Source organism: Oculina patagonica, chromosome 6 (genome assembly GCF_052425735.1).
Source record: "Oculina patagonica isolate OP01 chromosome 6, crgOcupat, whole genome shotgun sequence".
NCBI classification, from domain to species: domain Eukaryota; kingdom Metazoa; phylum Cnidaria; class Anthozoa; order Scleractinia; family Oculinidae; genus Oculina; species Oculina patagonica.
Genome location: NC_135763.1, coordinates 30,999,990 through 31,025,177, shown reverse-complemented (window position 1 = coordinate 31,025,177; position 25,188 = coordinate 30,999,990). Strand labels below are relative to the sequence as shown.

At 37.2% G+C, this 25,188-nt stretch overlaps 1 protein-coding gene across 1 annotated transcript in view; it reads left to right on the top strand.

The window, feature by feature from the left end:
* Window positions 1-25,188, top strand: part of LOC144658128 (ephrin type-A receptor 4-A-like) — a 109,965-nt gene that overhangs the window by 4,689 nt on the left and 80,088 nt on the right. The window contains exons 2-18 of the mRNA XM_078518468.1: window positions 5,550-5,698; window positions 7,745-8,423; window positions 9,103-9,150; window positions 9,464-9,820; window positions 10,168-10,182; window positions 11,209-11,238; window positions 11,894-11,999; window positions 12,210-12,283; window positions 13,099-13,278; window positions 13,630-13,740; window positions 14,306-14,493; window positions 14,638-14,757; window positions 14,984-15,054; window positions 15,525-15,565; window positions 19,744-19,840; window positions 20,297-20,396; window positions 21,053-21,220. Of these exons, the coding sequence (XP_078374594.1) occupies window positions 5,552-5,698; window positions 7,745-8,423; window positions 9,103-9,150; window positions 9,464-9,820; window positions 10,168-10,182; window positions 11,209-11,238; window positions 11,894-11,999; window positions 12,210-12,283; window positions 13,099-13,278; window positions 13,630-13,740; window positions 14,306-14,493; window positions 14,638-14,757; window positions 14,984-15,054; window positions 15,525-15,565; window positions 19,744-19,840; window positions 20,297-20,396; window positions 21,053-21,124 (2,436 nt within the window). The 5' untranslated portion in view covers window positions 5,550-5,551 and the 3' untranslated portion in view covers window positions 21,125-21,220. The remainder of the gene's footprint in view (window positions 1-5,549; window positions 5,699-7,744; window positions 8,424-9,102; window positions 9,151-9,463; window positions 9,821-10,167; window positions 10,183-11,208; window positions 11,239-11,893; window positions 12,000-12,209; window positions 12,284-13,098; window positions 13,279-13,629; window positions 13,741-14,305; window positions 14,494-14,637; window positions 14,758-14,983; window positions 15,055-15,524; window positions 15,566-19,743; window positions 19,841-20,296; window positions 20,397-21,052; window positions 21,221-25,188) is intronic.

Genomic DNA, 25,188 nt, shown 5'->3' with positions numbered 1-25,188 from the left:
TCCCAACAACAGCAAAAAAACATGTCAAGGATACTGAGTGCGACCTCGACTGAATCTTCTCCAAAAGTTCATCGAGCATTGGCTACAGAGAGTGAAGCTGAAACTCTGTCTTGTAGTTTTCAGTCGTCAAGCAGTCCAACATTGCCTGGAGCAAGTGTATTTAGCGGAGCCCTGTTTCATGGAGGACACTTTAACATTTCTATAAACACAGTAAGTCAGTCGCCTAATGCGTACTCAGCAACAAGAAAGCACACCTTCAAGCGTGTTAAACGTATTTTAGATTCTTCGGATGAAGATAGCTCTCCCTTGCAATAGCACGGTTACGTATTCTTAGTTCTTATTTCTATATTTCATTCTTGTACTTGTTGAGTGAAAAACTCTTGATATTCGATTTCTTATCCAATTAGAACAATTTTAAGACACGAGAATAATCTCATGAAATGTCTTTTTTCAACGATTTTGTTGTTATTATCATTTTGTAAATTAGCGTACTTTCATTTTGTGTGCTTGTACCAGGGTATTATAGCAATAAAAAAAAAACAGTTCAGCGTGGAAAAATCTCTGTATTTATAAAATAAACAAATTACAGCATGGAAAGTGCTCTGTACGGTGTTTACGAACTCGTTGTTTTGTATCAGAAATCGAACGAGTGAGCGGAGCGAACGAGTGAGATTTCTGATACGTCAACAACTCGTGCGTAAACACCGTACGCGCGCACTTTCCATGAAGTAATCTATATTTAATTCATGATTTTATCTATGTCAAAAGCGTAAAAATCAATTGTATTGGGAACGTAGAATCAAGAAGAGATCGAGTCTTGGTAGATTTCAGTTTTAATAATCATAGGTGACAAATTACTCCTTAATTTTGGCGCGAAATTTTAGCGTTAATTTATAATTTAACATGTGAAATTATAAAATTGCCATGGCAACGTGATTAGCGGCAAGATGGCGTCCGTAATAAAAGATGTTTTAAAGCTTAAACTTTGTACATTTTCGCTTGAATTTCATCTTAGCCAGCTAGCCATGGCCATGTAATAAAACTTTTGATGATATTTTATATTTCAAAACGTCAAAACGACTTCTAGACTTAAGCCAATTACATAAATAGCATCGACCGGATTTTTAAGCGACGGGCACCGTTTTCAGTTCATTCAAGACGAACTACGGTCATTATGTGAGATATAATTGGCACTTGATTCATCTTTGAAACTTTTTGTCAACAGCAAAAAGGAATCTCTAAAAGGTTTTCTTCAAAGACTAAACAAATTGCGAACTTGAGCAAAATGTATGCTTTCAACTTTTCAAAGCTCGGAGTTCGCGATGCAATAAACCAGTCAAAAACCTACGATTGCAAGCGTAATTTGTCACCTATGATATTAAAATGTAATCAAATGGTATAATCGTGAAATTAGGAAATAATTTCACTTGCATTTTGTTAAAATGCTAGTAATTTCCCTCGCCTAAAGGCTCAGGAAATTTTAAGCATTTTGACAAAATGCGCGTGAAATTATTTCCTAATTTCACTCGTCACCATTTGATTACCAATACTTATTACATTATCAAAGAAGCAAACTTTTACGCAATGCGATTATATCGAGCCGCAAAGTGTTAGCCTTGAGCTTCGTTCACTTTGTCTGTAAATAGGAAAAGGATTGTTGTGAGTTTTATGTTTAAATTTAAAAGTTGTTTTCTCAAGAAGCGAGCCCTGTAGTATTTTCCCGAACACAAATTACACTACTGCATACATGTTGAATATTTTCGATCAAATTTAGGCATGTTACCGCCAGTAAATAGTAAATGTTACAAAATTTGCGTTGTTCGTGATCATTCAGTTCGGAAATTCTAAAAATGGAATGAATCACTAAGCACGATGGAAACAAAATTAAAGCCTAATGTTCAGTGAGTGGGGAAAACCCGCAAGTGGGTTGATATCCGCCAATGCATTTGGAACGCCAGAAATTCGCCCTTGTTGAAGTGCCTTGATGCGTTTATTGGTGACTGAATTTGAATGATTTTCAATTCGGGTAGGCGAGTCATATAGATTACTTCATGGAAAGTGCGCGCGTACGGTGTATACGCACGAGTTGTTGACGTATCAGAAATCGAACGAGTGAGCGAGAGCGAACGAGTGAGATTTTTGTTTCAAAACAACGATTGCGTAAACACCGTACAAAGCACTTTTCATGCTGTAATTTGTTTATTTTATACATACAGAGATTTTTCCACGCTGAACTGTTATTTTTTATTGTTATAATACCTCGGTACAAGCACACAAAATGAAATTACTCTAATTTGCAAAGTTCCGGGCAAAATGATAATAACAACAAAATCGTTGAAAAACGACATTTCATGAGATTATTCTCGTGTCTTAAAATTGTTCTAATAAAATAAGAAATCGAATATCAAGAGTTTTTCACTCAACAAGTACAAAAATGAAATATAGAAATAAGAACTGAGAATATGTAACCGTGTTATTGCAAGGGAGGGCTATCTTCATCCGAAGAATCTAAAATACGTTTAACACGCTTGAAGGTGTGCGCATTAGGCGACTGATTCAAACCCCATTTACACGCGCAAAAAAATCGGCACGGCACGGCAAATTTTTGGCACCGTGCTGACAATTTTTGGGCACGGCACTCCCAATTATCGACGTGTAAACGTACCGGTCCCAAAAAAAATGTGGCACCAGTGCCCAATTTTTTAGGGGTGCCGAGACTACCTCCAGGAGGTAGTCTCGGCACGGGTAAATAGAGGCACCGTGCCGAAGACAAGTGTGACGCATGCGTTGTTTCTACGAAAATGGCGGCCACTGCGTCATTCTCGCCCCAAGAGACTTTTAGTCACGTGGTCGGCGAAAAGAGTACAAAAAGAGAAGTTCTGGGGGATAAGAATGCCACCGAGGCAGAAGATAAGAGAAAGCTCCCGCTCTAAAAAAATCACCGTAAGTCAGCCACTTCCACCATCACTGCAAAGAGCCATTTATTTTTCAGACTTTTCAATCTTCTTCTTCTGATTTCGTCAACTCCTTTCAGATGTCGATTTGTTTTGCCCCTGAACACTCTTCATTATGTTGAATGGTCGACAACTCGTTCCTTTCCGATAAAATTCGCGTTTTGCACTGAAAGCACGATGAACTATCACAGCAAAACATTTTTCTGCCATTTCTCGGCAAGGAAACCGATGGAAAGTAGGGGTGCCAAGATAAAAATTGGTACCGTGCCTAGCAGGAGAGAACCTTCTTGTTTTGGTCGTGTAAATGGGCAGTGCCGTGCCAAAATGGTTTGGTCACGGTGCCAAAAATTTGCCGTGCCGTGCCGATTTTTTTGCGCGTGTAAATGGGGTTTGACTTACTGTGTTTATAGAAATGTTAAAGTGTCCTCCATGAAACACGGCTCCACTAAATAAACTTGCTCCAGGCAATGTTGGACTGCTTGACGACTGAAAACTACAAGACAGAGTTTCAGCTTCACTATCTGTGGCCAATACTCGATGAACTTTTGCAGGAGTCCGGCTCTCTTACGTCCTTCCAGTCTGGACTGCGCGAGCATTTTTATTAATTTAGTAGTTTACCCATATAATTTTAGAATTTTTAGATTTTTAGAATTTTTAGATTTTTAGAATTAATTTAGAATTTTTCAGTTATTATATATGTACATATTGTATTTTTACTTATTTTTAGACGTTGGTGTGATATCCGTATGGACTTTTTACCAACTTATTAAATGTAGATGAGGAGGTTCAGTCGAGGTCGCACTCAGTATCCTTGACATGTTTTTTTGGGAAATGTGGCTATAACTGTTTTATGCTTTGGACATTTTTGTGGCCTGAGAGCTGCATAATGTGACTGGGAGGTATGTCGCTGTCGTTTAGTTTTTGTACCATGCGTTTTCGAGCGCTGTGTTTAGTCAGTCGTTTACTTGAAAGGCCTCCTTTTTCCGCCATGGTTTTCATCAGACTATTCAATTTGTTCTGACCCATTGCACTTGATTTAAACCACAGTTTATTCGACGAAGGACTTTTTGTGTAATTTATTCCGAGATAGAATGGCGCATCAGGTTTGTTCATCGCGTCAGGTCTCTTTTTGGAATAAATTTTGTAAACGGCAACTGGTCTCTTTCAGGTGGACCGTTTGGTGCTGCGAAAGCCTTCGGTTTAACAGTTCTGACATTTCGAGGTTCAGCTCCCGTTCTAGTTTTCGTTTGACGTTCAGAATACTCTAGGTATTCAGTTCCGTCGGCTTCCATGTGAAGTTCCACGTCGCCCCAAGTCTTCTGCCGATGTTCTTTACAGCCTCTCAAACCAAAATGCACCGAATTGAAAAGCCAGACTGTGTTTAGCAAAGCTTTGGCATTTGAGATTCCCAGTAAATTCTTTTCGAAAAGAATGTTTTCCTCCACATCAGTCAAAGCTTCGGCTGCGTTGGGTTTGTTCCCTTTGCCTTTTTTTTTTTCAGTTGTTTCCTGCGAGCTTTCAGACATTTTCTTGCTTGGTCAAACACAGTGTCTTCGATAATACTCGCTGAGTATTTGCGTTCTCTTAAATACCGGTTAAAACTTGAGAACAACCCTCGAAGGCTCGATGGTTCATAGTCTTGGCCATCTTTTATTTTCGCACTAAGAATGAATTCACCAAGGTAACGGCTGAGCTCTTCTAGTTGGATTTCTTCAATTTTTCTTTGTTCGTTTTTCTCCAGCAAAAATGTAGAAAGCAGATTCACATCCCGCTGCGTTTTTGCTCGAGTGTTTTCGTTTTCCTCCTCAGTAATATATTCTTCGATGGGTTTACTTAATGGTTTAAACCTACTGCCAGAAAATTCAGCCATAGTTGTTAATGAGAACGTTTTAAACCGTCCACAAATGTACTGCGAAAGGCCAAAAACCCTGCAAGCGATAACTTTCAAGCAGTGAAAAAGCTAGCGCCATCGACAAAGCTACCACGTTCATTGAAAATGTTGATGCGTTTTGACAGCCGCTTTCTGATTGGACGAAACGGGTTTCTCACGTGTGAGAAAGTCGTTTCGCCGTTGTCATTGGCTGCGAGAATTTCCGATCAATTCTAACTGTAAATCTCACTATGTATGAAATAAATTGATATCTTGAATGTATGGTAATGAATGGTCTCCGGATGACCGGGATGCTAGTCTGTCAGTGCAACCACCCATCCATCCTTAACCGCAACCGTGCCCAAATATTTAATAAATTTGGCCTGAGGAACGAGTTGATATCGTCTAACAGCCACTGGCTTAGGTCCATAAGTAAGCTAGTGCCCTCTTATCGTTTTATGTAGATTTTGTAAGTTTACTTCGCGACTGTTTATTTACTTTTGTTTTTCTTGTACTGTAGTATTATTGAGGACGTCTTACAACAACAAATATGGTTGCATACTCATTTTATTGTGTGTTGTGATAATGTCATTTCTATGAAATCTCAGTGTTCATAAAAAAGTAAGAGTGTAAGACTGATTAAGATTTGCAACGTCTGCAGGTTACTTTTTGCCCTTTAACACAACAGCTGTCTATTACTTAACGCTCATCTACTTGATTTTCAGTTATGACTGGCCACACGCAGCCGTTTTGGACTTTTCTTTTTACCACCTTGACGTTTGCTGCTTTGGCCTCATCAAGTCAAGTGGTACTAGAAAACACAAAGAATCACGACTGGCATTGGATTATTGAAGAACGGCCAGGGTTATTAGGGGTAAGTGCCAATCGTTAGTATGATGTCTTTACATCTACATCTACACTTAATTAGGTCGGATAAAGTCACGAGGTATCACACCAACTGTAAAAATCTAAATAAAAACTAGAGTGATTTCACTTAACCCGTGAAACAATATCTACCAGTTTGTGCGTAATAGTCGAAAGGAAACAAAAGAAAACAATGGAATTTGTGTCTAAGAGTATCTAAAAGTGTAATAACTATTTCATGGGTTAACTGAACTCACTCTAATACAATAGAATATTAAAAAATAGGTCACCAAGGGTGACATGAGTCTCATGCCGTATGGCATAGTGATACAGATTGCGCGGTTTTCGTAAGCCGGTTAAAATTGATTAGAGGTTTGTGTTCGGGAGTTTAATTTAAAATGCTTATAGCAAGCTAGGGGCATCGTGGATGATTATGGATGAAAACGAAACAGTCATAAATGTTATATGCTTCACAAAATTTAAAGTATGAACAGGAGCTGATGTTACTTCTTCCGTATTGTCCGTAAAAGCAGAAACGATTAAACATTTGGACAAGATTGCGTGACGATTTACAAAAAGCATGTTCATTACAACAAGGGTTGAAGAACTTCACATCGTTTTCTTTCAGATTTTTCACCATTTTGATGATGACTCTTGAAACAGATTTTGCAATAAAAGCACTTGAAATAGTGACTGTTACTCCATTGTACTGTAAGCACTTAGTGACAGATTTTCCTAAAAACGGGTGTAAATGCTCACGTCAATATAATGATGACCTTTTGAACGCTGGAAACTAGGCAATTATTATCGAGCTACCATACACAGGAGCGAAGACTGTTTATCATGATGTACAAATTTCGCGAATCATCACTTCCATATCAATGTAACCATTTTATGATTTTTCTAGCTGTAAGAAGAACTTAAGATCTCTGAGAGTCGTAAAAGCATGAAATTCGATTTCAGTGTATGGCAAAGGCCGGGACAGTGTAATACTGCAAAGCGGCCAAACAAACGCATTTTGATTTAGTCGCGTAACTTGATTTACATTTATCCATGTACATCTTTTATTTTTGAAGGTTTTTGTTTGCACTGTAAAGAAAAAATTGGTCAAAATTCGAATGACTTAAATACAAAAACCGAGGTAAAGTTTTCTATTTTTTAAAACAAAATAAATATTTGGTCGCATTGTGTAAATAAACGCGAGTCGCCGTCGAAATATTTTTTCTCAAAGACGTCTTGCTTTTTAAGCAAGACGAAAACACAAGTGCTTAACTGAACTGAAAACGAAGATTTATTTCACAAAAAGCTTACAAATGTCTTAACTGGAAAATTATTTCGTCCTGTTCAAGTGTTGAATAATCGTGACTTGAGAAAGAACTTTTAATTATGCGTGGGAACACGTGTCGCTGATTGGCTGTTTTTAATTGAAACTAATCGTGCGTGTCCGTACGGAGTCCGTTCTTGCAGCTGATCATTGTTTTCTACATTACAGCGAACGATTATCGATCCCGAACCATTCCCTTGGGATTGCTAACAGCTTTTTTCATATAACAAAGAGTCTAATGCGCATGCGCAAAGCGCACGCAAGCATTAGACTCAAAAATGTAAAAATGTAAATAAAACTAATACAATGAAAGATCAAAAACTAACTAACGAACTATCTAGTCTTTCAGCCCGTTTCTTAATTTTCTTTCGCTCCCTGTAAACTTTAATGCAGCCTTACTTGCTGACCCGTCCATAACAAGCGAATTGTTTATGAATTTATTTATACATCTATTAACCCAGCTATCCAGGGTTGGATTTTTCTGACTGCGTTGATTATTTACTTTTCTTTAAAAGTCCTCAAAGTTTTGTAAATGCTTGGTTGTCATTAAAACGCTGAAAACATTTATAGCCACCGTGTCACTGAGAGTCTTTCAATCTTGCTGAGAATGGTTGAGGCAAACTCAGAACAAAATATATTACTTACTGAATAGACAAGTAGAATGACAATTTTTTTTATTTTCGATGTTTATTTATTCATTGCTTGTTTGTTTTGGAATTTAAATTTTTGCAGTGGGAGAGAAAGACGAAGGTAAAGTTTCCGAAACAACTACCTAGATATACAGCATGTGATGTCGGCTTAACACAGTCGGATCCCCAACCAAACAGTTGGCTAATTAGTGATCAAATCGCAGTCAGTGAAGCTAACAGGATTGACATCACTATCGGGTACCGCATCACAAGTTGTTCTACATTCTCACCGACCAATGGAGGACCTTATTGTGTGGATATGTTTGACTTGTATGTAAGCCAGTCCTATCAGCCTTGGGCAGAACCAGGTCAATATCCTAACCCTCTTAATAACCCTGCAGCGTATGAAAAAGTGGCCGAAATTAAACAGCCTATCAATAAACAAACTTTTGCAACAATAAATTTCCACATTACGGGAAAGTATGTTCTATTAGCATTCCACAATTATGGAGCTTGTAATGTTCTGTACTCTGTGGAAGTCACTTACAACGTTTGCGCAGGTGAAACACTCAGCAACAGCTTGGTGACGCTACCAAGGACTGTATCTCCAGCAAATGATTCAGAATCCATTCGAATTGAAGGATATTGTAACGAAGATGCCGTGCAAGAAGCAGGAAGTATGTATGTTCACTGTAAGAGTAATGGCCAGTGGAACATCAGTGGACTTGGAGGAAAATGCGTTTGCAAGGAGGACATGCGGAATGTTCACGGAACATGCGAAGGTGTGTTAAATTTTGAAAATTTTCGGCAGTTAAGGTGAAATACCTTTTTTACCCACCATGGCTGATCGACCTGTTTCGATTTCCATGGGTCTCATCAGCACGGCGTAGCTTAGCGCTCAAGCGTGTTACCCAGGCAAGATAAAGTTGACCTGAAGAAATAGCGAACGCCATGTATGGGATGAGGCTGGAAAACATAGCTAGAGCTGGTGCAGTAAAACATATACTAACAGCCAACGGAACTGCCAGTATACATTATGCTGCACATGTCTCTATTCAGAAAAATAGACATTACCATAAGACGGTACGAACTATATGTTGTTCACGTCGTGAGGATAATAAGTTGTGGAATTCTCAATGTTTGATTTAGACCACACCTGGAGCCTACAATTCATTTCGGGGACGTTTGCCAATAGGTGATTTAAAGTTTACCAATAAGTGCTGGTAAAGCCTAAATATCAGGCATGACTGATACTAACGTTTGACTGAGGATATTACTAGAAATATTACATTTTCCATTTCTCAACTTTAATCGGGAAGACATGGTTTCTATTTATCGGATATAGAAAGAATAATCCATCTAGTATCATTACAAACATCATGGGGTGATTCAGGTTCCTCCGCGGACGAGGCAGTGTAACAGATACGAATACCAGCTTTGTTCTTTTTTATTCCATTTCAGCCTGTCCAGATGGAAAGTATAATGATCAGCAGGGTCTCAATTGCACAAGTAAGTAATGTGAATATTTTTGGACACATTGTCGGTGGTAGTTCATTACCGGCTTCTGATAATAACCGTAATCATTTTGGTGACTTCCCCCATATTTACTTTAACATGAGTTTGGTACTGCTATCAATGACATTTTGTTTTAAAGAATTAAAATTACAGAAGTCTTGTCCTGGAATAAAGATTGCTTAGAGAACACAATGACTGATTAATTATAATTCATCTTTACTTTGTTTTGCAAACCAAATCAAAACATTTTCTTGGTCGCGTCAATTTAACAATCTTGCAATAAATATGTGATTTTTTTTTCTTCCAGTTTTACCATCAGCCCCGAGGAATGTCACTATTGCATTTGTTAACCAAAGTACAGTCGAGATAAGATGGGTACTTCCTGAAATAACTGGTGATCACACTGACGTGTATTATGATGTCGAATGTCGTAAGCCATGTGACAGTGATAAAACGTGCGTGGAGGATTATTGCGAAATTGGTGTCAGTTACATACCATATAAGGAAGGATTGAACGCGAAGAAAGTGATTGTAGCAGATCTTTCTCCATTTTCCAATTACACTTTTAAAATCTACGCTAAAAACAGAGTCAGTGAGGTGGCCAAAAGAAGACATGGCGTGGACGGAAACTTTACTGCAATCACAGTGAGGACTGATGGCTTAAGTAAGTCATGGAGTTTGTGCAGTATATTCTAGAATATTGAAAGCTAGTGCGTGCGTACATCAAAACCTTGCACGCTGATTTACAAAATTTTGTCGGTAAAGACTTTGACTATATAATAATATTGCGCATGTGACGCAATGACATCATCTGTGCGTCGGTCTTCTGAAAGATCATAGGAGAGGAAACAACGTGCGCAGTATTGCGGGTATTGTATAATTCTCGGGCATGACAAAATTGCATAAAAGCTCTGTTCTGAAACAACTTTTTTTAAAATAATTAACTAAGTAACAACAGACATTGAAGTAATTGTTTGTATTTTTGTCTCTTTTGTGTCTTTTCCACAACAGCACCCGGAACTGAAGGTAATTACACGTTTTTAATTTCAAGTTTTGACTGAATTGATATGAGTACGTAAACAATAAGCAGGCAGACAAGCAGGTACGTAGGTAGATAGGTAGGCAGGTTGGAAAGTAGTTAGGTTGTTAAGAAGACAGGTAGATGGGTAGGTACATAGGTAGGTAAGTGTGACTGACTGGCTGGATTGGTAGATAGGTAAGTAGGTAGGTAGGTAGGTAGGTTGGTAGATAGGTAGGTAGGTAGGTAGGTAGGTAGGGAAGGTAGGTAAGTAGGTAGGTAGGTAGGTAGGTAGGTAAGTAGGTAGGTAGATAGGTAGGTAGGTAGGTAGGTAGGTTGGTAGGTAGGTAGGTAGGTAGGTAGGTAGGTAGGTAGGTGGCAGGTAGGTAGGTAGGTAGGTAGGTAGCTAGGTAGGTAGATAGGTAGGTAGGTAGGTAGGTAGGTAGGTAGGTAGGTAGATAGATAGGTAAGTAGGTAGGTAGGTAGGTAGGTAAGTAGGTAGATAGGTAGGTAGGTTGGTAGGTAGGTAGGTTGGTAGGTAGGTAGATAGGTAGGTAGGTAGGTAGGTAGGTAGGTAGGAGTAGGTAGGTAGGTAGGTAGGTAAGTAGGTAGATAGGTAGGTAGGTTGGTAGGTAGGTAGGTAAGTAGGTAGGTAGGTAGGTAGGTAGGTAGGTAGGTAGGTAGGTAAGTAGGTAGGTAGGTAGGTAGGTAAGTAGGTAAATAGGTAGGTAGGTAGGTAGGTAGGTAGGTAGGTAGGTAGGTAGGTAGGTAGGTAGGTAGGTAGGTAGGTTGGTAGGTAGGTAGGTAGGTAGGTAGGTAGGTAGGTAGGTAGGTAGGTAGGTAGGTAGGTAGGTAGGTAGGTTGGTAGGTAGGTCGCCCGCGAACAATGCCGCTAGCCATGATGACCATGAAAACCCAATAACATGGGTCTGTTAATTTTCTATGGGTATGGCGTTTTTTAGTTGGAAGTCTATTAACAAAAGCCTCCTTAGCACCAAAAACTTAACTCTGTATGTATTTTATCTTTTTCATAGCTTCCTCTACAACTGTCCCGACAACTGAAGGTAACTGAAGAAACTTTAAGCAATGGGAAATAATTTTTCGTTACAAATAATAGTATAAATTACCATAATTACTTAAAGAATTATTACAAACAAAATTTTAGGGAAAGAAATCGTTCATTATGTAAGAAAAATGATCAAGAGAGAGGAACTTAACAACTACATAAGGGACGGACCATTATTTTCTTAAGGGGGGATGAAAATTGTTCCTCTGCAAACTTTTTTTTTAGTTTATACACCTCTGCAAACAATTTTTTCAAAATTCTTACTATATTTTGTTATACATATCGTGTTTGCAAACAATTTATTTTGTCTTTCCAGGCCCTGCAAACAGTTTTTTTTCAATATTTTTCATCCCCCACCCCCCTCCCAAAAAATAATGGTCAGTCCCTAAGTATTCAACAGAAATACAAGCCCACCCTCTTCCTCCCCCAAAATATAACGCCCTTCAAAAACGCTTCTTGAAATAAAAACGTCAATTATTTCGGAATTTATCGTAAATGTACCATAACTGACAAATCACTGTAATCAGCTTCGTTTCCCTTGACTCTGAAGATGACTTCCGCTCAGGTTGTCGAAACGTCAGTCACCAAGTTCTTTTCAAAAATTATTACCCCAACGTGCACCATACAAACTATATATCACTTATCCTCAACAGACTCCAAGACTGCCATGTACCTGTACATTATCTATGGTTTTGCTGGATTTGTTGGTTTATTGATAGTTGTGGTCGTTTCTTTTGCCTGCTACACCGTCATTAAAAGGTCAGTCTGGTAGCAAGGTAAAACAAAAACGCTAAAACATTAAAGCACATGAACTTTTATAAGCACTCATCTCGCATGACAACAGTATCTGTAAGGTATGCGGATAACGCTTGCAGTATGAAATGGCTTTTAATACCCCTCAGTCAGTAAATCTCAAGTATAAAAAGAATCTTGAATGTTAACGTTTCATTGTTCATATGATTGAAATAGGAGGCGCCGTCAAAAGAGGGCCAGACGTGCTGACATGCCAAAAACAAACGAATCCACGATCGGGTTGTACGAAGGTAAGACTTGATCGTAGCACCTGTTATGCAATTAATCAAGTTCGTGTTATTGGCAAAGATATCTTTGGATCCCAGGCTGGACAGACCGATCGATTATAAACACTAGAACACTAGAAAACAAACTGCATGACCAGTCAAAGATATGTTAGCCTCGATCGATGCAGTTTTAGAAAGTTTGCTTTGAGCCAGCCAAATAGAACAAGATACACCAATCTTAGCAGCAGTACCTGCACAACCCAGTTACGACTGGCGTATGGTTTTCGCGTCAATTGAGGAAGTTACCAGGGACCGTTCATCCTTATTTCGGACAAAAGATCATTTTTTTTCCCTTCTTTTACCACAGCACAATGTTGTGTTTTATTAGCCAAATTTAAGCTTGGTACAGTATTGATTTTTAACCATTTTGGCGGCAGAGGTGCTAAAAAACGTTTGACGAGCATTATGGAGTAGTTAAGGGCGTTGGACATGAAATTTGGAGGTCCCAGGTTCGAATCATCTGTCCTGCTACTAGCTGAATTTCTTCTCGGTATTTCCGAATTCAACCCAAATAGCCAATTGGTCAGCCTCCACCCTTGTGGGATTTTTAACATGTTTCAGGGGGGTTTTTTTTACAGAATTTCCTTTTCTGTAACACAGTATCCTCTAATTTAGCATTGTAGTCTACGTATTAAAGAAGTGTTCATGTTACAAAAGTCGCAATTTTTTGTCGATGGGCTATGCAGCGTGTCAAAACTACAACGAGTTTACTGCGACAATAAAAAGGCAAACGCTTATTCTTTCTAAATTTAAAACAAAAATTGCCATACTTTTCCTAGATGTTTCGATGTATTCCATGGCTGCATATCAGAATGTTGTTGATGACATGTGTGATGATTTTAAACTCTACCGTGACCAAATAACGTTAGTGAAATTACTGGGGGCTGGAAACTTTGGTCAGGTGTCAAAGGCAATTTACGGAGCTTCGCGATCAAAAGTTGCAGTAAAAACCCTGAAAGGTAACTCTGTATTTTGCATTTTAGTCTTTTTCACTTTATTGGGCAGTCTTTATTTTAACTGAATCCCAGTTTATAGCGGTACAGTTGCAGTGATACTTTTCAACTCTCCTATATGCAGTGAACTTTTAACTAAAACGTCACCCTTTTATAAGGGTAGTTAACGTTGTGGGAAAATTACGCTTTTTCTTTTGTTTTTCGGCATTATTTTGAAGTATATAGTTGATATAAAGTAAGTGCAAACAGGACTCTATCTTCTTTCCTTTTTGACCCATTCTGACCGTTTGTCTCTTGAGACTGGCCAAAATCAAATATCTTTCAAGCTTGATGATAAGTCCCCTTTTTGTAATGTAGACAATGCCTCACAGAAGGACTTACAAGACATGCTCAGTGAATTAGATGTCATGAAATCTTTGCAGCCTCATTCCCATGTTGTTAAGCTCATTGGTTGTTGCATTGAGAAAGGTAATGGACATTTTTTTTTTAAAATTTCTATATGTATTTCTTTAAGCGTTTCCCTTTTGCCTGTTTAATTTGTTTAGTTTGATACGACACATTCAAATGATGAAAACGGAAATCCAATCTTTGTTGTTCTTGATGGCGTTTTTCTTTATTGGGTGGGGTTGCGTTTAGGAGAATATCGTTAATAACTGTTCCGGAAGTATAATAAATTATGTTTGAAGTGCATATAACCACTGGTCAATCTGCTTCGCATTTTATCCCTGAATGACGCAACGTTTCATAAGGGTAGAAGTTGTGCGGCCTGTCAACCCTTGCTACTTCCTACTATAATTCCAAATTCAACCAGGCTTCTCTAGAAGCTAATATGATAGGGGTTTTTGTTTTCACCAATACCAACCAAATCTTGCACATACCAACGACTAGTGTGACCATTTGTGCTGAGGGTATGAGATCAAAAAATGTTCAAAATCTCCATCAATACGCATCTGACTTCGTATATCGATGAATCAATTTTCAGACTACATCTAGGTAAGCTCGTAACAATTTTATAATTATTTTACAATTGCAGATCCGCTGTTGATTGTTTTGGAATATTTACCGTATGGTGATTTGTTGGGATACCTGCGCAAAAGCAGAGGAATCGAGGACACTTACAACACAGGAGAAAAAAGACCAAACTCCAGACTGAGTGAAAAGGATCTGTTATCTTTTGCTTGGATGATTGCTGATGGTATGAACTATCTGGCAACAATGAAGGTAAACCACTAATCAAGCTAAGTAAAAAAGAGAAACTCGATCAGCTCTGTCGCTAGAATGAAACTTGTTGTTACGAATAAATAAGCAGCTTTTCTTGGAAAGGAATAACAATACTTTTTCATCTAGATTGTTATTAATTTTTAGGTTGTTCATCGTGATTTAGCCGCTCGAAATGTGTTGGTGGGTGAGGACAAATTGTGTAAAATTTCCGACTTTGGTTTAGCACGTGGTCTGCAGGGAGATGTTTACACGAGAAGTACTCAGGTGATTGTCAATTTATCTTTAAACAAGCACCGTAAGCAATTGAATGTTACGCTAGTTATTCATTCATACGTACATACATTCCTTCATTTGATCGAAGCTGGTTCTTTTGTTCGTGCTTATGATATCTTAGTTTGTTCGGCCTTCTTGTCTGTCTGTCTGGCTGGCTGGCTGGCTGGCTAGCTGTTTTGCTTTGTTTACTTGTTTTCGTTTTTTTTGTTATTTCAAGGCTCGCCTGCCAGTTAAATGGATGCCCCCAGAATCCCTATTCTATGGCAAATCTAGTACTATGAGTGACATGTAAGTTTAATTCAGCCAGTTCAATTTTATTTTAACCAAACGTTTTTAAGTATGTAACTGTCAATTTCAGTTCATGCACATCCATGTTGAACAGTTAGAAAGGATTGGCCATTTTTAATGTAAAAGACGGCTACAAGTAGCCTTTGTCTGTTTCCTCAAAATGTTGTCAAATATTTCTTCCTTGAATTTCTGTCCTGTGCCTTATTCAAAGACAAACGGGTTGTCTATTCCTAGCGTCTCATAATAATTGCTTTTCATAAATCAGCGCATATTTTTTTGTCATAGGTACTTTAACGAACTGAAAAAAAAAACGTACTTTGCTCGTGTTTATAATGGGTAATTCCCTAGAAAACTCAAAATTCAACAACACTATGTTAAAAAGGGATCAGACGACTTCATTTTCGTTGACAATTTACTGAATTATAAAAAAGACCATTATAAATTGACTGTTCGATACTTGCTTTTTACAGATGGTCTTACGGCATTGTTATGTGGGAGGTGTTCACTATCGGTATGTAAATGCTTGGTGAAAACGTTTTGTTATTGGACAGTAATTGGTGCTTTGGTTCTCACATCCTATGCGCTACCAGGATTACTGCAAGATCCTAAGCTCAATCTCCAGTTCGGGGCTTACACAACTTCATTAGGCGTTTGGAGTAAGGCGCAGCCCCATTTTTTTTGCACTGCATATAGTCCAGTCAACTTAGTATTACACCCAAAACAAATTGCAACAAAAATAAAACATGCCTTATTTGACTTTGCATATATTGAGGAATAACATACTAAAAGTCACCGTGAATCGGAGTATTGGAACCTCGTCTTTTTTTGCAATATTTGAACTACAATGAAAGATGACACATTTAATTTATGCATAACTAATGTGATTTTTACAAGTAACATTGAAGGGTCCTTATCGACAGAAATAATCAAGCTGTCAAAACCAAACAACGACAAGCCAACAAATCACTTTATAACAAATGTAGCAGTTATTACTTATCCTATTTATTGCGTGAAATGACATTACTATTCTGCCCTTTTTGGTACCTTAGAGAACGTACTACCAGCGGCCGGATTCTGGCATAGATGCAAGTATAGTAACAACGTTCGCTAATCGGATATTTCATTAAAAAAGCTGAGTTTTCTTCAAAAATTAAAGATACTGAAAACTGATAAAGTATAATTATACCTTTGATCAAAGAAGAAACGCTGGTCAAAAAAGAGTCTTGGATGAAACCCTTAACATAATCTGTCAGAAAACGTAATGCGTGAATTTGCTCCCCCAAAATGAACCCTTTCTGCTTATTGGAAGGTGCCTATAATTCCAAAAATCAACACTGATTGATCTCTATTATTAAGAATAGGGACAGTGATCTTTTCAACAGAATCACAAGTGACACTGGCCATGTATTATATGACTTGCTCCCACCCAAACGGAACAGAGCTCTTAGAGAAAGGGGCCATGACTTTATACTCCCTAAAGTAAAAACAGAACGTTTCAAACGCACTTTTGTAAATAGATGTCTTTTTAAATTTATTTCTTAAAATCCTTGTAACTGATACATAAAATAGGTTCATTTTACTAGTTTAGCTTATTTTAGATTGTTTTTTTTTATTGTAAAGCCACACGTTTGTTGTGACTAGCTTCTTAATAAAGACTTCTATCTTCAGTTGCAAAAGTCCCCCGAGTGACGGAGCCGTCACAGACGCCGGGGACACAACCCCGGCGTAACTATGGGCACGCCTCCATCTCTGCACTTAATTCTTTTACAAAAGGATGAACAAATTCTTTCAGGAGTAGCAGAATGATTTTGGGCAAAAGAAAAATAAAACAGATTTTTGAATGCCAATGCCAATATTTACTTTGTGAGTTAATTTATGTGCTGGTTCAGTCAGATCATAATTTATGTCCACTGCTCTTGAACAGAGTGAAAGGAGGAATGTATAATCTCCAACTATTACAGTGTTGCATCAACTGTATTATTATGCCGTTTAAAATGCAGAGGTAGTATCGCGACGAACTATAACTTATTTGGTGGCTGGTCTTCTTCGATAACCATCCAAAAATACAGTGGCAGAGCCATATTTTTTGAAACATATGTAAAGTAACGACTGGAAATAACGTCATACATACAGTGTCTTAGTTGCACATGGCATGAGTAGGTATGGCTTATGTCCTGCCGAGAATGAAGCTAGAGTTTGGCCGTCGGAGTTTTTCGTTTTTAGGAGCGTCAGTTTTTAATTGTTTACCGTCGGACATGAAAAAATTTAACTCTAGACTTCTTTTTAAACAAAAAGGTATAGACCATTTTTTTTGTAATTTTTATTCATAAGTTTTTATTTGTTTTTAACCGTTGTCTTTTTAACATTTCTAAACTTTTTTTAAACTTTGTAAGTCATCTTTTTAAATTTTAATATCTTACAGGACCCCTAAAATAACAGTACTCCAAAGTACTGATGGGTTAATCCTGTTAAAATATTTGTTTTATTTTTTTATTTTTTAAAAAGGATTTCAAAACAGCGAGAAAAAGGCGTGTCTGTTGATGAGTTAATGCTTTCCACCGCAGTGGTTGAACAAATGCGACGATTGGCGTACAAAACTGTATAGCATTTGACGTGGCTGTATACAAATGCTAATATTGAGTGGATAGAGTGATACCATACTTGTCACTGGCTGCGCCTGCCCTTTTAAACTCTTCAGTTATTTCAAGCCACCAGACCATTAATTTTTATATTAATACCATATATATGTCTCTTCCTTTTGTAAATATTTAGGGTGAATGAAGTTGTTGTTGTTGTTGTTGTTGTTTGAATTCAAAGTTTGAATTCATGTTTATCAAGTCATTTGCAGGTTGTTACCAAACTTTTTCCAAATATTTAAACCCTTTTTCTTTTGTCCAAAATCATTCTGCTACTCCTGAGAGAATTTGTTCATACTTTTGTAAAAGAATTAAGTGCAGAGATGGAGGCGTGCCCATAGTTACGCCGGGGTTGTGTCCCCGGCGTCTGTGACGGCTCAGTCACTCGGGGGACTTTTGCAAAGATCAATCAGTGTTGATTCTTGGAATTATAGGCACCTTCCAATAAGCAGAAAGGTTTTTTGGGGGAGCAAATTCACGCATTACGTTTTCTGACAGATTATGTTAAGGGTTTCATCCAAGACTCCCGCCATAATTGTTTGCTGCAATTCTAGTTATCAGACGGTAACTTTTTTGACCAGCGTTTCTTCTTTGATCAAAAAGGTATAATTATACTTTATCAGTTTTCAGTATCTTTAATTTTTGAAGAAAACTCAGCTTTTTTAATGAAATATCCGATTAGCGAATGTTGTTACTATACTTGCATCTATGCCAGAATCCGGCCGCTGGTAGTACGTTCTCTAAGGTACCAAAAAGGGCAGAATAGTAATGTCATTTCACGCAATAAATAGGATAAGTAATAACTGCTACATTTGTTATAAAGTGATTTGTTGGCTTGTCGTTGTTTGGTTTTGATAGCTTGATTATTTCTGTCGATAAGGACCCTTCAATGTTACTTGTAAAAATCACATTAGTTATGCATAAATTAAATGTGTCATCTTTCATTGTAGTTCAAATATTGCAAAAAAAGACGAGGTTCCAATACTCCGATTCACGGTGACTTTTAGTATGTTATTCCTCGATATATGCAAAGTCGAATAAGGCATGTTTTATTTTTGTTGCAATTTGTTTTGGGTTAGACAACGAAATGGCTTATATTGACTGGACTAATAGAGAGCCCTTAGCTTACTCCACAAGCTATCTTACAATAACTAAGCGAATTCTTTGTGCTGTCAGAGAAATTAAGAAGCTGAACCGTCTTTAAGAGGATTATTTTGTGAACACTTTTCACTGAATTAAAAGTTAGTTGAACAATTCGAATTTTCTCTTGTATTTCTAGTATTGGCAGTATTCTTACCAAACTTTCAATTTACGAGCCTTTGAATGTGATTCTCCAAATTACAGCGACGAAATTAAGATTCTGTAGCCGCACGGCAATCGCATCAGTCTTCCTCGTGCATTTCTTTCCTTCGTTTTAAAATCAGATTTGGCTTTTTGTTATTGTAAAAAGCAAATTGACATCAGTTTTTTATGCGTCTGTCCTGTTTTTGATTATAAATTTCGTCATAACATTGTCAAAGTTTGTTGTAGATCCAACAATTTGACAATGTTATGACGCAATTTTTTATCAATAACAGGACAGACGCGTAGCAATCTGATGTCAATTTTGTTAAGTATAATTTGTATTGGCTATGACGTCGCATGGCGTCATAAAAGCCGTCATTTTGGATACGCCAACTTGGATTTTACCTTTTTGAAAAGTCAGAAAAAAAGAAATTGATACAAAAGTTAAAATTAAAAAGCAAAATTAAACAAAAAACTGGAAAATAAAGCAAAATGTTAAAAAGACGATATTTTGTCAGACCTGCTGGTAATTATCATGGACACATGGTTGACATATCAAACTTTCCGCAAGGGATGAATGAAAAGCTACTGGAAGTTCTAGCATTGTAGTATAAATCCTCTTCAAAATTTTGAAGAAAAACCTCAAGAGGAGATGGCAAACACCCTCTCCCCTCCCTTTGTACGTCCTCGGGTTAAGCACTATACCAGTGTAGCATTCACCTAAGACATAAAGAATAACACAGGTTTACGTATGTTTTAACGTTTGAAGGTGAATCACCTTATCCTGGAGTAAAATCTCGACAAGTGGCTGACCTGTTGCAGGCAGGATACCGTATGCCTAGACCAAGACATATTTCTGAAGAACTGTTAGTATTTTACTTTGCATCCTTCTTTTGAATTACAATTAAAGTAACAGATTATTACAGGTCACCGTTAACGAAAAAAGCGTGAGAAAGGTAAATTGTGAATTGTGTAGGGCCTATGTTCTGTTCCGATTCTCTTCTTTTTGGAATCAAACTTCATTAGCGTGGTGTTTCCACGTCCATCTGAATTTAATGCAATATTCTAACTTATTTGTCTTTTATTTTATTTTTTTGCTCGCTGCAATGTTCTGTGTTGTTTGTGTGTTTACCGACCTAAACTTGTACATAAATAATTGTAACACTGGCTGCCGCCCTTTTTAACTCTGTAGTTATTTCAGGCATTCGGACCCGCCTAATTATTTATTGATACTATTTATTGATTGTTTGTTGTTGTTGTATCAGTCGTTTCCCGAAATCAAAAAGAGGACAAAGTTTAACTACAAGACTGTTTTTCTACAGGTATTCCATTATGACCGAGTGTTGGGAAGAGCAGCCCCACAAGAGGCCAACATTCCAGTGGCTTTGCTCTGCGGTCAGAAGACTTCTGGATGACAAACAGGTCTGTTTCAGTTTATATTGTAGCACACACTGCAGAAATTCCCACGAATAGTATCTCGTTTAAGGTGTTACCCTTTGAACCAAGTTGTGTGTCTGTAAACCTTGCTATTCACATTTAGTTTGAAGAATTCTACATAGACGTTTATTCAAAATGTGTGAGTAACACGTTTCTGTTGTCTGCCTCATGCAAAACATGTATGGTATCGTTTGTTCGACTTTGAATACTTTCCAAGTGAGGCCTTGTGTGTCACAGAACACCCGAAGGACTAACTAACTAACCTAATTTTCATGCTTTGTATTGGCCTTAAAGTCGTGTACCATTTCGTTCTACCTCTCAGGACTCTCTTAAAACATTACATTACATCATAATATGATAAAAATGTTACAGTGTTACATAAAAGTATAAAATATTAAATGATTTAGAAATTGCGTAATAACTACCTTCTCCCTGGAATTTAAGTGCTTTCCTAATTATATTTCGGAAAAAGGAACGGTAGAAGATAAGTTGCTCAAAGCCCTACCTATGCTCCCAGGTTAAGCCAAACAGAACGTTATGTAATTCCCGGTGTAATTGTATCTTGGAATGATTGCCTTCAGTCTTTAGATGTAAATGTTCAAAGTTTGGATGGCTTATTATTTATTTTCTTTGATCTGCAGACATATGTGAACTTAGAAGTGTATGATGACAAGGAATATGTCAATTTTGACGTCATAACAGAAAAAGACTAATGGAGGATCGCGATTGAACAAACCTTTATTCTATAATTTAAAGGAAACCCTATGATACTCTGTTTCTTTTTATTATTAAAAAAAAGATACCTTATTGTTACTTATTTTCGCGGGACTTAATTTTCGCGATTTTCGCGATTTTCAAAAAATCGCGAAATTAAAGACCCGCGAAAATTAAATCCAACCGATTTCTATTTTATTTTTATGCTAATTACGTATTTTTGGCCAAATCACGAAAATTAACCCTTAATATGCTGAAATTATTCCCAAAAACGCGTTTTTTTTTTAACCGTTAATCGATTTTCTTGGCTCTACGGTCCAAATTTTCTCTAAATTTGCTAAAATTGCACTATCTGACAATGCAGGAAGATTTTGATGTAATTACCATGTAAAAATGTACAATGTAAAATGTACAAATGTACGTTCCGATTTTTTTCCTTGCTCCTTTCCTTTTCGTTTTTCTCTGCTTTTTTATTCTCTCTATATTTTACTCTGTGCACCCCTTCTACTGGCCTAAAAAGTTTTGACCTGAATCAATGGAAAACCCTGGAAAGTAGATCGTGATCAAGTACGGGTATTTTGGCCTGTTTTAGCACCAATTTTACACCAAAAACTGATCACGTTTTTTTCGATTAGCTCTGTCGGAATGCAGTCAATATTGAAGATGGACAGTCCTATGGAAAGATCTATCCAAGCTCTATCAGATGCAAATCACAAAACTCTGCTGACGTGTAAATTGGTGACGTCATAAGTGGCAGAATGGCTATTCCTCCAAATCCCGGAAAAATCCGGGCTTAGCATGTTAAGGGTTAAGACTCGCGAAATATTCCTGTTACATTTTCGCGAAATTAAGTGCCCGCGAAAATAAGTAACAATAAGGTAGATAGCATTTAGAAGTAAGATAACTACACAGGCGCCTGCTCCGCAGACTAGATTACCACACATTCCCTGTATATAAATTTAACAAAAAAAATCAAAATGCAATGTTGGAAGACTGCTTAAAAGGACTATGCCACGGGGATTTCGCAGATTTTTGTTCTAAACTGTTCTGAAATAAGTGTTAGGGAACTTTACCCATGAAAAACATTATCTTTTTAAATTTAACTGAAGATATATATAATCTTTATTTGGGGACAGAAATCAAACGTCGGCTATAAATATCGGTATTTTTTTTTGAAGGCACGCGGAACAATTTGAAAATGTTGGCTAACGTTTTCAAATTGCAATCCATTTACAGGTCCGAGCCATCCGCAGCCAATCGCGCTTTTAAACAGCGGTCAACAGTTCTAGTGCTCTAAAATAGCAATTTTTAATAAAAAAATGGGCCATTATTTTTAGGTTTAAAGGGACAAAAATGTAAATTTTGGCTGTTTAAAAATCTGTTAAAATCCGTGACATAGCCCCTTTAAGGAATGTGTTCCTTTAAATAATTAATTCAAAACAAAAAAACGTTTTTTTTTTACATCTGATAGTTAATACATGTATTCGTCTGTTAGAGAGTTAAGCTTTGTTGTTTAAGTGAAACCTGCCCTTACAGGTATAACTACGTAAAGAATTCAACAATTTGTAATAAAGTAAAATTATGTGGTATTCCTACAAAAACAGAATCGTATCCAGTGGCTCATCTGCTCATTAGGTGTCCCAGTTATGTTATTCAATAACATAACATAACATGAACTTTATTTCAACTCGAATTGTAGAGTAGCCTGAAAAAGACTAATATCTTCGAGAAACAAAAATTGTAAAATGGAAAAGCGAAGTATTTTTTTTGATGTAAATAGGCAATGCAACAAATAAAACAACTGCTGTTTTGGTAAAACCTTCAATATTGGACAACATCCTACATACGTACATACATACTTTATTTGATGAGTAGGTTGGCATAGGCGTACGAGGCGGGGGGGGCGAGGGGGGCTGCAGCCCCCCCAGTGCCAAAATTTCTCGGGCAAAATGCTTAGAATTCGGGCAACAAGCCTAGAGAAAAATAGAAAATAAGCCGAAAAGTCTGTACAACATTACGTTCAAAACGAATTACATCAACAGCGAAAGTATTGGAAATATGCCAAACTTTGTTATTCAAAAGTCCAAATTTCTCATTCATCTGCTTTCGTTTCCTCCCCCAAATTGCTATAATCATGTTTGATTTTTCTCGCAAATTCTGCGTGACCCCTCAGTTTGATTCAGTGGCAATCAGCTTTTCCAAAGCTTGAGCGTTTGCGCACGATGGATTTAGTGGAAGACCGTGAAACAAAGCTGTTATAAATGTGATGAAGCTAATACTTTTGACTCAAATGTTTAGTTCTCAGGGCTAGGGCTAACTTAAAACTTTCAACGAAATGTTTTAAAACCAATGGTTTTACACGCTTTTGTATTTCTTTCAAATTGGGTGAAAACAATGTAAATTGACTCCCCAAAATTAATTTAAGTTTTCCTAAACTAGAGTGAATAAATAAAATAAATCCGAAAAAGGATTTATTGCATTGACACCTTCGGACAACGCAACGAAATTAATTAAAGAAGTAAAGCAAGCAGGCGAAGTTTGTACACAGCTGTTTCAATGCACGTTTTATTTTTCATTTCATGATATGCCTTTTTATTCAGCTTTCAACCTGTGCCAATTTTTGTTTTCGGGCAAAAAGGTCTCCGCCCCCCCAGGACCGTAGATGCCTGTACGCCTATGTAGGTTGGGTAAAAAAGGCAGCCAAAGGGCTGATGTGGACCTACTATACTAAAAATTAAGAATTACATTTATAAATTTAAAACTAGCACACTAACTAACACTTACGATAAAAAGAAGAGAAATTTACATACATCATTAAAAATATAATAGATTAAAAATATATAAAATCATCCTTTTTATTAGCGACTACTGTTGCCCCCTTGTCAAATGAAAAATTGTCTATAATTTTAACATGTTTATGTAAAATTTGTTTAAAAGAATAAGAATTATCTGGTACTTTAACTAATCTATTTACAAAATTCCAGATTACAGGACCTCTGTATTGTAGGGTGTTTCTGCCAGTCTCCGATTTAAATCTAATGATGTTAAATTGGTTAGGAACACGAGAAGATCTAGAAGTAACTCTTTTAGAAAACAGTTCGCATATTGATTGGGTCGTTGTTTCATAATATACTTTGTGCATAAGTAACAGTACGGATTTTTTATAGAAGTAGGAGATGGGCAGCCAATCGGATTTCATGAGACATGTGTCATCTGCCATCGTTGAATTAAGGTTATTCACAATACGAGCTGCTCTTGCATGAATATGATGTAGAGAGTTCAGTGCAGAAGGAGAACAATTTCCCCATACTGAGATTTCATATGTTACACTGGGGATAATTGTTTTAAAGTATATTTCCTCGAGAGCCTTCTTGGGGAGCATTCTCGTTCTCTTCAACGCTCCAACCTTCTGCGTGAAATGTTTCTTTACTGAGTCAATGTGCACAGACCATGTCAGCTTATTGTCGATTTTAACTCCAAGGCAAGTGGTATAGTTAACCAGGTCGATATGGCCAGTGTTGAAGTAGAGGGGAGGTATAGGCCCAACAAAAGAGGATTTTCTTATTATCATTGCCTCGGTTTTAATTGAGTGGATAGTTAGCTGATTTCTAACACTCCACATGAGGACTTGCTCCATTGTTTTGTTTAGTGATGACATAACCAGGTCAACATTTGGACCAATACAGTAGACTGTAGTGTCGTCTGCATACATGTAGAAATCTCCTGAATCAATGTGGTCAGGGAGATCATTAACATATATGGTGTATAGCCTGGGGCCAAGAAGCGAGCCTTGAGGAACTCCATAGCGTACATAGTCAGTGGCAGACCTACAGTTACAAATCTGTAAGACTTTCAACTGCACATTAGCTACAAGAAATTACCTTTACCACCAAGAAAAACTGAACAAAAACGTAGTAGATCTAAACGCATTGATACGAAAGCTTAATTATGAATTTCTTGTTAAGAAACTGACATGTAAAGAAATAGAAAATAAACTGTGTTTTGCGTGGAATTATTGAATTCAAAACTTAAGATTTTTGTAATACAATTGTTAAGCCATTTA